This window comes from Halichoeres trimaculatus, unplaced genomic scaffold, assembly GCF_033239565.1.
Source record: "Halichoeres trimaculatus isolate MK-OKI-2021-1 unplaced genomic scaffold, fHalTri1.1 fHalTri1_scaffold_18, whole genome shotgun sequence".
NCBI classification, from domain to species: Eukaryota; Metazoa; Chordata; class Actinopteri; order Labriformes; family Labridae; genus Halichoeres; species Halichoeres trimaculatus.
The window spans coordinates 10,287,337-10,300,056 of record NW_027437196.1 but is presented as its reverse complement, the minus strand read 5'-3'; the positions used below and the strand labels follow the sequence as shown (position 1 = coordinate 10,300,056).

The following is a 12,720-nucleotide window of genomic DNA, read 5'->3' as shown; positions in this document are numbered from 1 at the left end:
CTGCCGCTCGTTTGCTAGTTTTTGTGTCGTGTGTGACATTGGCGTTACTGTGAGATTTTTGTTTTTTAGCACTGAGTTTGAAATCTAACCGCTGCATTTATAACCAAGACTTGTATTACTGAATCTTATTACTGCGAAACGCTCGTCTGTATTGTAGACAGTAGGGCATTGCCAAGGAAACTGTTGGCATCTGGGTTGCAGCTTTGATAACATATCAGCTTTAACAGATGTCCTGTTTAGTTCTGGTCTGTTTTCAGGTTCCATAAAGTTTTTTTTTTTTTTCAACCTTGTCTAAATCCAGTGTTTTCCTCTCCTCATTTCCACCTTCTCCTGGTTACACTTCATTTTTAAATGTCAGTCTTGCCAGTGTTTTTATTTGCTAAATGCTCCTGTGCAAAGGCTTCATGAAAGTGAATGTATTGTACAGTTTAGAGGAAAACATTGAGTGAAATGCTATGTTTTATTACTTTTTAGAAAAATGAGAAGCTCCTATTTTATGTTCCTTAAAGTTGATAAGAGTTCTGTGACTTTTCTTGGCTGCTTTGTGCGTTAATCTGGCCGACATATTGCAGATGTGAATAAAGCGTTGTTTGAATCAGACTTAGCTTATTTCTTCTCTTTCACTTGAGAAATATATATTGTCTTGTTTTATATTTATAAATAATAGGAAGTGTTTTTTTTCTTTTTTTTTTTTTTTTTATCTTTCAGTGATATTGCAGTATCTTTAAGTCGCTGTATGAGTTAGTTAAATGTCTCTTTTCAGTAAACTAGCCCGTTAGCTAGGCTACTGCTAACATATCGAAGAAAGAGACGTCATCTTGCTAGGCTGAAAGTAAGGTCGCCACAAAACGGCTCCCCCTGGTGGCTGGTTGCAGTATAGGGGGAAAAAACAGCTTCCCATATTGGTATACTTCGTAGAAATGTTTCTCAGACCCGGTTGTTGTGGTGAGTTGAAGATAAAATCTGGCTGCCTTTATATACAAGTCCTCTCGTCTCTGCGTTATTATAAAGATTTGCACTCATTTTGACGAGGGAAGCACCGTTTAGCTCCATACATTAGGATTCAGATGAATTAGCGTTCTTGAAACACTAAATTAATTAACAACAAAGATTATTTGGTTGGTCAGTTGTCAGAAACGATATCACACACCACACAACTTCCACACAGATGGTACATTGGTTTTGACCGTTGAAGAGAAGCCCGTGTTTTGAAATTAAGAGCAACCTTGCTCAACTGGTGACTTTGCTACAACGTGCCACTGATTGCAGGCTAACAGTCCCAAGTTAACATGGTCACATTTTACAGTGAAACACCAACATCTGCGAGTCATTAAATGTATTTACTGTATCAATCCTCAGTTAACCAAGGTCAACTAAAAATAAGTACCAATGTTCAAAGTAAAACTACGGTGTATTAATAAAAATATAAAAAAAATACCAATTAACCATCTTAAAAAATATATTATTATTATTATGAAACTTGGTTCAGTTCCCTGTCTGGACATAATTGCTGACTCTTTTAACATTTCCCTCCACTCAATGATTTCTCACGAAGCTGAGGAAAAAACGTGTAAACACGTTTTTTCTCAGCTTCGTGAGAAACAATTGTTAAGTAGGATGCCAATCCACGGCCATTTACTAACAGTAAACAGTTCCTATTAATGCAAAGAAGCTATTCAAATATTGTCAATGACCTATAGGCTACTGTTTGCTACATAGACATGTTAACACATTGGACACCTTGTATGCAAGGTTATAATAGTTTTGGATTTGTCATTATAGTTTAGTTTTAGTTAGTTTTAAAAAATTTTTCCCCTTTACAGTTTAGTTTTAGTTAGTTTTAGAGCAGGCATTCTAGTTTTATTTAGTTTTGATTTTTGCAACAAGACTTAGATTTAGTTTAGTTTTAGTTTTTTCATACCTTAATAACAAGGTGCAGGATTCAAAAAGTCCATTTCAAGTCCAACATAGAGCTCACTGCTCAGTCAATGCTGATACCGAAATGTTGGCTGCTGCCTTAAACACATGAAAATAATATAAACTTAGTATAAAAAATATAAGCATCAACTATATAAGATAATGTTGACATAAGTTACATAAAAAATAATATTAACATAAATTATATAAAAAAAAAACAATATAACATGAGCTTCAATAAATAAAAACTTGGACTCTGTAACAATTAAACTATTACAGATGCTCTGATTCATTGCTCCGCTACGTTTCGTCGCAGCACAGTGCACAGCCAGTCAGTGCAGTAAACAAGCTCGTCCCTATACGTCGCTATGATGGTGCTGTACGTCACTGACAACTGCCTGTCTAAAATTGGTTGGGAAAATGTGTCTGATCAATTTAAATCCTAAAGACTATTAATATTGTCAAAAACTATAACTAAGGGAATTTTGTCTATCATTTTAGTTAGTTTCAGTTAGTTTTGTGAACACAAGATACAGTTTTATTTTACTTATCGTTTTTGTTTTCTTTTCTAGTTTTTATTAGTTTGAGTGAACTGCAATGTATTTCAAATTTTAGTTTCCGTTTTTAGTTTTGTTTCAGTTAACTATTATAACCTTGCTTGTATGTGTAAAAACTCAGAGCTTATGCCTGCAAACCAAGAAACTGCTCCCACTTTGTAACAACAGCACCTCTTTTAAAATCAAAAGCAACGGCCAACATTGTTTGATTCAAATTTACAGAAAAAGACAGAACTTCAAGTTGAAATTCAAAACCAACTTTTATTGGAAACAAGTGAAATACAGTACATGAATCACCCAGACTTTTAACCACCGCATTGAGAGTACATGATCTTGTTCCCTTGTTTCGTAAGCTCAAGGTTCAAGGTAAAAGCTGTAAACCTTAATGCTGCAGAGTCTGGGGACTGCAACCTTTATCTTATGAAGTGTAAAAATACTTTAATCCTTTATCCTGGAGACCTAGAGGCACACTCCCTGACCATGATGGACACCTTTTCAACCCAGTGAAACTCATGCACCTCACCCAATTTGGCCACTTCTTTTGGAGCTTGCAAATGGTAAACATGGTTTCAAAGTGACGCGTGCATAGATCTATAAGCAAGGAATTCTGTTGCCAGGTCAAAATGGGTAGAAAACAACGGGCAGACAGTCAAAATCATCCTCCACACACTCAGAACCACACGGTTAAGGCTGGGGATCAAGTATTAGAACTAATGGTCGCTGAAACATGAACGTGTTAATACGAAACCAGATGTTGGATAAGTGACACTTTCTGTTGTTGATGTTAGCTAACTCTGGTCCCTTCATGCAAGAATGAAGTAACTGAGGTCAAAAAAATGACACCAAAATTTCTTGAAATGCTTTTTGAGGATCAGTCTCACACATTTCTAGAGCACCAATGATCGTCTGCTGTTAAAGACAAAAAGGTTGAGATGCTAACTCCCCATGGTTTCTCCTTAACTTAAAAGTCTATAAAAGCAAGAAATAGAAATTAAATAAAAATCATTATATATCTTCAACGTAATGTAGTGTTTCAATTTAAAATACTGTCATTAAAACTGAGCTGTACCTGTGTTTGAAAAAAAATTCGGACATTTTCTGACTAACTAAATTAAACAAGGGCTGAACGGATTAAATTTACATGCAAACACTTTGAATCTTCACTGTTTGGCTCAGTGATACACAAGAACAGGCTCAAATCTAGTAAGAAAGGGGGTTCGTATTTGACACCTTTCAATGTGAGAACAACCACCATAATTTAGCTTATGAAACTGAAATTGTGTAACAGAAATCAATGGCTGTGTCACCAAAATGTAAAAACAAAAACATGAGATCATTATATGTGTAGTGCTACCTTTCATATCAACTCAATACTGCTGGTAATCCCTTTGTTTGCACCTGTGAACTAACCTATATCAAGAAAAAAAATCCTAAAAGAGCTGCACGGTATGTCTCAAAACTGGGCACCAACATGGTGTTTATGGCAAACATGTGAAACGAAACGCTGTGTAGTGACGTGATATGTATGAAGTGTAAATAACAAGTTCAAGTGCAGCCCTGCTTTGCACTTGATCTATAATTTTTTCCTCCTCCTTAGCTGTAAAAAACGCTTCTTGCTCCACGACCAGGTCAGTTCACTGGTTCTTGTGAGGAAATCACAGCTCCACAGGAACAAATAAGCCCCCGTCCTGGGCTGTCTGCGGAAGTCAAAGTCTGTTAAAATTATCACTTTAAAAAAAAAGAAAAAGTAACATAGGCCAATAAAGGAGATGCTTTTTGCCACCATGTGGGTGGTGCAGGTAGTCAAGCCATCAATGGCGGGTGGAGGCGCTATCTGAGTCCAGCCCTTGAGGTCATCCACTCCAGGCCTTGGCATAAACTGGAAGACACAGGATGGAGGAAGAAAAGGTTTTAGAGAGACATGTCAAAACCACTTCTATTGCTGCTACACAGCGCCCTCTGGTGGTTTGCTGATGCTAAGTCTCCTTACAAGGCTTAACAGCCATTTCAAGCCTTTATTTGGACAACTAAAGTCAAAGTAATTTGTGTGGAAATGATGCATATGTAATGTTTTAATGTGCAACGAGAGAAAAGTGAGAAAAAAATTAAATGTGTGGAAATCCTGCAGAGTTTAACCAATGTTAGTGTCTCACCCTTCTCCTGTAAGTGCACAGCAGGACTGAATGTGCCAGGGGTGGTCTTTAATGGAGCTCAGGGTGAGGTATTTGGAGATCTCTGCTGCAGACATACAGTCCTTCATATCCTGCTTATTGGCAAATATCAACACAGCTGCTTTCCGCAGGTCCTAAAGGGAGAAGACAGGGAACAATGAAGGTATAACCTCACTTGCTGCCACCTTTGACCCCTGCTCTCTGAACAAAGGGGAAAATCAATCTAGAGTTACTCCTCATACAAAGTTTTGCAGGTTACCTCATGAGCCAGCATCCTGTAGAGCTCCTCTTTAGAGATGACAAGCCGCTCTCTGTCTGTGCTGTCCACCACCAGAATGATGAACTGCAGAGGAGGAGAGAAAAATCACACTGTGACCCGCTTTTCAAAAGACATTTACAGCACAGCAGGAGGGGGTGTGTTTCCGGGCCAAGTTCCTCCTAAACAATAAGCACTGGAGGCTGCTATGCTAATAACTTCCCTGTGAATGGAGCAGAGTGACCCTGCATGACAAAAGACCAAAGAGACGTTAATTTTGAAGAGATGTGAGAGATGCCATTTAAACCAAACGACCCAGGAAAAAAGCAGCGCTTCAACAGCACGTGCTCTCCAACATGACTGTGACCCCGAACACAGCCTGAGAGCTCCAGGGTTACCATAGTGACTGTAGGGTCACCAGAGTATATGGTTACTATAGCAACTGTAGGGCTACTTGTAAGAGCATTGTGGAAGGTAAGGACTCAACTTCCTCTGCCTTTACAGAGGAGGTCTTCGGCTCATGTTTCAGGCTTATATCCCCTCTCTCGTGTCACCATAGCGACAGCCCAAAAATCATTTTCTCCTCTCAGGCTGCTGTGATTTTGCAATTTTGTTCCCGACGGAAATGCTTCATTTCAACTTCCGTTTATTAAGCGCTCTCTCACAGCATTTCTGAACCCAGCATTCTTGAAGCCTCCCTCACTGTTGCCACACAGTCAAGTTGTGTTTTTGTTTTTTGTTCATTTAAATGACAAATCTGCCTTTTTAAGGACATTCACCATCATTTGCTCAGGTTTATTGTTGACTTTATTTCTTCAACCCTAACCTTAACCCTAAAACTGATATGGAAAAAACATCATCACTTTGGTTTACTACTATTGTTAAATGCTACATGAAGTATCTGTAGCATGACCAGCTCTAAAAAGTTGGTCATGTGTAATCTTGAGTGTGAAACCCCTAAAAATTATATAAAAGTCATACTTTAGTTCACACTTTAACGGCGAAGCTTCATTCAGGAGAGGCTTTACAAATAAAAGCTCCTCCACAAAAAGCATTTCATCACAATATCATACTTTTAATATAGGAAAAAAAACTATCTATCATCTCCCAAATCAGCACGTGCACATTTTCCCCATTGGATGCCAGCCTGGGAATAATGTTTTAAACCCCCTGATACAAATTAAGCTTGAGCCATCCATCAACTGCCCTCATACTCACAGCTGCCAATTCAAAAAAATCTGAGGAGAGATGAGGGGCAAAATGTTATTATGTAAAACATTAAGAGGTGTGGACTGTGAGCGTTACAGCTCATATATACTCTCTGTCTTCCCAACCTTCATAGCGAGAATGAGCTTTCTATTGCGCATATTTTTCTCATGTCGAAACATCCTGTACTTGTACATTACCTTGAGAAGCAGTGTGAAGGAAATAACAGAGACCTAGACATGATATGAATGCCAGCTTCATATGACATCAGGCTGAGCTGCAGTGCAATGAGATCGAGTAATTGTGCAGAGAATTCACTCAGGTATGGTGATGATGTTCGACAGAGTGTGTCTGCTCTTCTTTTCTCGTTCTCTTTGCACTCTTGTGTTGATACTACAGACACGGATAGGCACTAGTTTCAATGATAAACACAAAACAAAGAAGTGCTCTGTCTGCTGCTAACAATGATCTTGTCAACCTATTCTTTTGTCTGTTACAGGGAAACAGAAAAATTTGAATGATAATTTCAATCATAGCCCAGAGTGATGTCTCTTTCTAGCTTGTTTTGTTCCATTTTCTGTCATTTACAGTAAGAAAAAGGTGCCACAGTCATCAGGTGAGAAACTAAAATCTTATGATAGAGAAAATTTTCTGTTTATAAACAGTTACAGCTGCGGACACATCTTGGCAAAAGAAGGGCTGCAGAGTACAATGGTTTGTCAAGCAACGTGAGGGTTTTAACCACCAAAAACATGTTTTTTTCTTTACCTGAATAACACCAATTTGACTGATGGTAAACAACTCACAGATTTGTGAGGAATCAGTGAGTGGATGGAAAATATTAACAAGTGCACAGGAATTCAGGCCCCCTTTACACAACAACATTTCATCTGAAAGCGCTGAAACGCAGTGAAAAAAATCTGCATTTACACTGGAACGCTGAGAGACTGAAATCGCTGTAGTAAGCATGCCAGCCCTGCAGGTGGTGCTGTAACTGTCTTGTCCAGAAGCAGCTTTTGGTAGATCTCCACTGAAGTAGAGTTGAGCCGATGATCTGGTGTATTGTAATACTAACTGCAAAAGTGGAGCAAACAAATGCACATTTTGTATGAAGACAGTCAGCAGATTCAGCAGATTCAGCAGCACAAGCACAACACAGTAGTTCGCGCTTGCACAAAGCGGAGTGTGACATCATCATTTCCACTGAATACGCCAGCTTACTGTTTACACGGCAACAGTGTCGGCAGCGTTTCAGAAAAATCCCACTCTGGAGGCCGTTTTCAAAAGTTTGCGTTTTAGGTTGGCTAAAACGCTGTTTCCGTGTAAACGCAAGGCTGAAATGCAACAAAATGTTTGTGTTTCACCCTAAAACCGTTGTCGTGTAAACGTCCCTTCAAATGACAGACGTCAATAAACCAGAAACCCTGACAAATCTAAAAGGCCACACAGACCGCTGAGTCTGAAAAAGGAGCCAGAAAACTACATCCAGACAGAGAACTGCAACACATGATCTATATGTTAATGGTGTTCTACTAAACACGTTTCTATTAAAAACTGGATTTAAAAAATGTTGATTAAAATTATTTCCTAGTGGTCAAAGATTGTTAAGTAGGGATGGATAAAGCAGACACAATTCTGTGACAAGGCCACAGACGTCACTGGTGTTTCAGTGTGAAGTGTGACCCTGTTAAATGGTGACTTATCAACCAACCATCACTGACATGTGTCGCTGAGAGTCAACAGTTAGCAAGGTCACTTTTTACTCCAGTACACCAGTAGCTTTTTGATGACTCCATGGTATCTGACAACTGACCACAGAACAACCAGGCATTTTTATGCTGCTGACAGCTTTAATTTAGTGTGTCAGGAATGCTAACTTGTCTGTATGAACAGAGCTAAATGCCACTTCCACTACCAAAACACACGCGTATATTTTTGATGACGCCGACTGTAAATTGGTCTATCAGTTGAGTTGTAAAAGAAGAATGGATTGATGGATTATCTCAGGGAATGTGGTTTTTATTTTCTTTAAATGTACTCTTAGATAAAAATCATCATGAATGTGCTGCTGTCTGTCAGAAATGTGAACAACTAAGTCTCAAAAACAAATAATTTCTGCAAACTATTGTTATACGAATTCTATTTTGAGACTCCCAAAAAAAAAAGTTTGCGTTTACTAAGACCTTTTCACGGTTCAGTCAAGATTAAATCCACAGTTGTTAATATGGAGAAAAGTGGAATGAGTAGTCATGAATGAAACGCTTCTGTGTCTGGCAGATGTTACCAAAGGTATCTCTAACTTGTGTGTTTTTGTGGAGAGATATCTTTGGAGTCCCTGAACATCTGTCTCTGCTGTGTTAGGAAGAATTGGAGCTGCCCCTCACTCTGCCTTTCAGACAGGCCCCTTTATGACACGGCTGACCTCTGACACAGGCGGCCTCTGCGCTCTGAACAAACACACCAGCTGCTCTGGGAAAAAACCTGCTGCTGCTGAGCTGCACTTCTGCTCCCCTCTTTGGACAGACGTGTGCAGAAAGTGTTGCTTGTATTTCTCACCTCTGTGTTTGAGTAATAGGTGTTCCAGGAGGACCTAAGGGACTCCTGTCCTCCTATGTCCCACATCAGGAAGTGAGTGTTCTTCACCACGATTTCTTCCACGTTGCTGCCGATAGTTGGGGATGTGTGGACGACTTCGTTCATAAGACTGGGGAAAAAAACAAAAAAGGATTATGTTGTGAGTTTTTAACATCAGTTAGAGTCAGAGAGGACTTTAAAGGATCTTTAAAAACGGACAAGACAAGACAACTTACAACTGGTAGAGGATAGTGGTTTTCCCTGCATTATCAAGTCCAACGATTATCACCTTGTGCTCTGCAAAAAAACACACATTATAAAACATTAAGTCCAAGAGCTGCAGAAAAACAGGCAGTACATTACTTCTTTTCCCACACTTTGTGTTGAAAGAAAACACAGATAGAAGTCTCATGGAGTAGATCTGCTTCCAGACTTCTGCCTCATATCCCCCCCTCCCTACTTATTTCCATTCATGAAGACCAGCCAGCACGTTCTCTAACACCCGAGGCTTCGACGCCTCTCAGCCAGGCGACGCTGGAGACTAAACGCAGAATCTGACTCGACACGTATGTGCCAAAATATCCCTCTTTAGTGTTTTGACTTTTCCGCCCCTCTGAGGCCTCTGGCTGCAGAGGAGGAAGGAAGTCTGGTCAGAGGGCTCGCAGACCCGACAGTGTCAGAGCACTGGATTGGGGTTTTTTTTGGAGGGCACAGCGTGTCTATTGCTTCCTGAAAGAGAGGCTGAACTGTGACAATCCTGACGGCAAAAAACAACCATACATGTCACAACACTGCTGTTTAAAGAGAATTTAAATCCTGTGTGAACAATATTATGGAAGCCTTATACTGAGAAAAAAAGGAGCTGGGTGAGATTTAATAAACCTATTATGACACAGCTGTATTAAATGCCTGAATCTAATTGGTTAATACCCCAAAGCAATAGCCAGTTATTTTCATAGATCCTAGGGTCACACATCAAAAAGGCTAAACTCAATCTAACTTCTGTCAAGAAAGTGGGAGGTAAAGAGCCTCCTCACTAACAGCTACAGGATGCCAGTCAGCCACACTGTTACTCTGACTGCGCAAACTCATAATATTGATACCTTCTTATAGAGCTGAAACGATTCCTCGAATGATTTGAGGTACTCGATTACAAAAAATACTCGAGTAATTTTCTCCACCTCGAGGAATCGTTTAATGTTAAAAAAGATCAAAGAGTGGTATTTCAAATAGAGCTGAGGCCATTTAAGAGAGTTTTCAGACCAGCAAGTGCTCTTATTGACATGCTGTATCAGAAAATTCTATTTCTTAAAGAGAAAAACTTTCATTTGAAAAATAACTGCTCTTTATCTAAATAAAATTTAGATAAGTATTAGTATTATATCCGATTACTCGATTAATCGATGGGATTTTCAGTAGAATACTCGAATACTAAAATATTCTATAGCTGCAGCCCTACCTGCTTATCTGCTGCGTTATTTCAAAAATTCACCACCTGTAAAGTGTTTACAGTCAGTGAAATAAGCAATTCAGGCCCAAGTCAGTTTTCATACCAGGCAGTAAGCATGTTTGTTTTAGCTGAAAAAAGAGTCTTTTTTGAATTGGAGTGTGTGTGTGGTTTAAGATACTTTAGAGCCGGCATCTAGTGGACACTTGACAAACTGCAATTCTTAGCACTTCTGCATAAGCGTAATATCTTGATATCTTGCAGGCGGTGGTTACTGCTTATTTCTTTCTCTACAAAAGTTAAAGTATAAACTTTCACATATGACTGCTTTCTTGTTTATTTTGCAGCTTTCAAAGGCAAGAATGATGAAGTATTGAAAGAAAAAACACTCTGTTGCCCCCTGACATCAGTTTCTTTGCCAAAAAATGTTCTTTTATTTAAGTTTGGCAAGCCATGTCTCAGTTTAAAACGCCTTTTAATTGCCTGTTTCTTTTTTGAAAAGCTACTTCTATTGGCTGAGACTTGTGCCACTAGAAACTCAAGTTTTATTATAAAACATTATTATCAAAATAAAAAATATTAAAAGAATAATTTATTTTATAGTTTTTATAACCTACTTGAAAATAAACTGTTCATTCCTTCAATTCAAACAAATTTCGTCATCTACATCTGTGAGAAAGAGTAACCGAGCATTGATTGGCAAAAACAACCATGTCCACAATTTTAAAACTTAATTCTTTACCATTTACATTAAAAGCAAAAATTTAGACTGGAGGAAAAACTTAAGTCAGAAACACTTGAAGTAGATGCAGCAAGGATTTATGAAATTCTGCGCTCCATTACTCTTCCTCACAGATGAAGATGAAGTACTAGTTGTGACAATATGACCTGAAATTGAATAGTAAAACATTAAATTCTATGTCAGATCATATTTTTCAAATTCAATGCCAAAATTAAAATTTGGTCTTGAGTGGTAAAAATCTCAGCCCAGACACTTCTCAGGTTATCTAAAGACACTTAGGAGTTAGCTTGTTGTTTTTTGGCTTCTACTCTGGTTGCAAGTAATTTTGCTGAGTGCTCGCTTCAAATCTCCTAAAAGTGAATGAAATGAGACAAGTTGAAGAGTTTAATCCAGAGTTAACGGTTTAAAGTGTAAGTCATGATCTGCTGACTGGGATGCAGGGAGACAAGGCTGATCATGATTTCACAGAGTCACATACAAATAAGAAGAATGGAAACTATAGTAGACTAAGATGTGACAACTTTTACCGCTGACTGAAAGATAAACAAGGTTGATTTGTGTGGCTGATGAAAGAGTTGGAGTAGCTGGGATCTTCTTCACATTAACTTGGTGCGATTCTGTTGTTACTGTCTCCTCCGTGTCCATCCTGCTTTGAAAAAATGAATCTTGAAGATAGTGTTTACATTGAGACAGAGTCAGAAGAGGTTATGTAATGTTATGCGTCCTGGACAGAAGTGAGTTTAAGCTGATTGACAACTTGATGAATACGCTCCTGTGGGCTTACTGAGACTTAAGGTCATTATTTTGGTTGACAAACTGATTATCAGATTAACTATGGAGTGGGTGATAAAAACAAAAAGGAGTAGTAGCTTCCACGCATGTTGTGGAAGCCAGGCACAGAGAGAGTTGAGTGGGTTAGAGGAGCCAGAAGATTATTCACCCCCATCTGTTATTATGAGGGCTGCTCACTTTGTGCTAACGGGCTAACAGTTCACATTATCCACGGTTGAGTAGTAGGGAGGTTAGTGAGCCGTGACAATTTCACGCACCTTGGTTACAGAAGAAGCTCCACAGTTTGGCGAATATGAGGCCCATTGTTTAGGTTAGTACCAATGTCCGTCCGTCCGTCTCTCCGTGGGCAGCAGCACCGAGCTTGTCCACTCTCAGATCCACACTCTTCAATCCGTGGCTGGCAGCGGCTAGCTAACATTAGCTGGATGATCTCTTGTCCGCAGAACACCTATCCGAGCTTTTCAACGCCGACTCCATGCGCTCCGGCTACACATAAAAACGTGGCTACGGCGAAGATAAAACGGTACAAAGCAACACAAGAGGCGCAGGGTAGATGTCGAGCGTCCCCTGTGTCGTTAAAGTCTCGGGAGACCGCACAAACACAAGGCGAGAGGAGAGGTGCTGCGATGTGTTGACTCTCCTGCTTCAACAGCCTCTTCTTCTGCCCGTTAGCTGCTGGTGGAGGTGTTGTGGAAAAAAAGGCAACCGCAGTTACTCAGTGGTGTTCCGGTTACGTGGTGACGTCAGACGCTGTAGGCGTACTTTCATGAGAACCGTTTTCTGTATTCAAAAAATACATTTAAGCAAATTAAAAGTTTCAAGTCTTATTGTCCTGAGACTGTGGTACACTTGTTTTTGCTTTACCCCGTTGTGAGGAATTTCTGGCCACAACTAGGAGATTTTATTTCCAAAAAAAGTAATGAAGGTTTTGTTTTACTGCAGAAAAAATGTAAATGTCTAAATGTAGAGTCTACAGATTCCGCATACTTCCACGTACATACATCATTTTTGCTTTTAACATGTTCGTAGAAATTCACAAGCAAGCTCTGCAGGTAGCT

General features: G+C 39.3%; 1 protein-coding gene across 1 annotated transcript; it reads right to left on the bottom strand.

Moving 5' to 3' along the window:
* Nucleotides 1-2,847: 2,847 nt before the first annotated feature.
* arl8 (ADP-ribosylation factor-like 8) lies at nt 2,848-12,384 on the bottom strand. Its single transcript, XM_074693020.1, has 6 exons — nt 11,920-12,384; nt 8,918-8,978; nt 8,664-8,811; nt 4,905-4,988; nt 4,628-4,779; nt 2,848-4,353 (listed from the first exon to the last, which is right to left on the bottom strand). The coding sequence occupies exons 1-6, from the start codon at nt 11,963-11,965 to the stop codon at nt 4,305-4,307; spliced, it is 540 nt and encodes a 179-aa protein (XP_074549121.1). The 5' UTR covers nt 11,966-12,384; the 3' UTR covers nt 2,848-4,304.
* Nucleotides 12,385-12,720: the final 336 nt, after the last annotated feature.

Coding starts and splice junctions, on each gene's coding strand:
- arl8 (XM_074693020.1), bottom strand. CDS start 11,965: ATGGGCCTCATATTCGCCAAACTGTGGAGCTTCTTCTGTAACCAAG. Junction 4,989..8,663: donor CCTATTACTCAAACACAGAG/GTGAGAAATACA, acceptor CCTCCTCTGCAG/TTCATCATTCTGGTGGTGGA. Junction 4,780..4,904: donor ACAGGATGCTGGCTCATGAG/GTAACCTGCAAA, acceptor TTCTCCCTTTAG/GACCTGCGGAAAGCAGCTGT.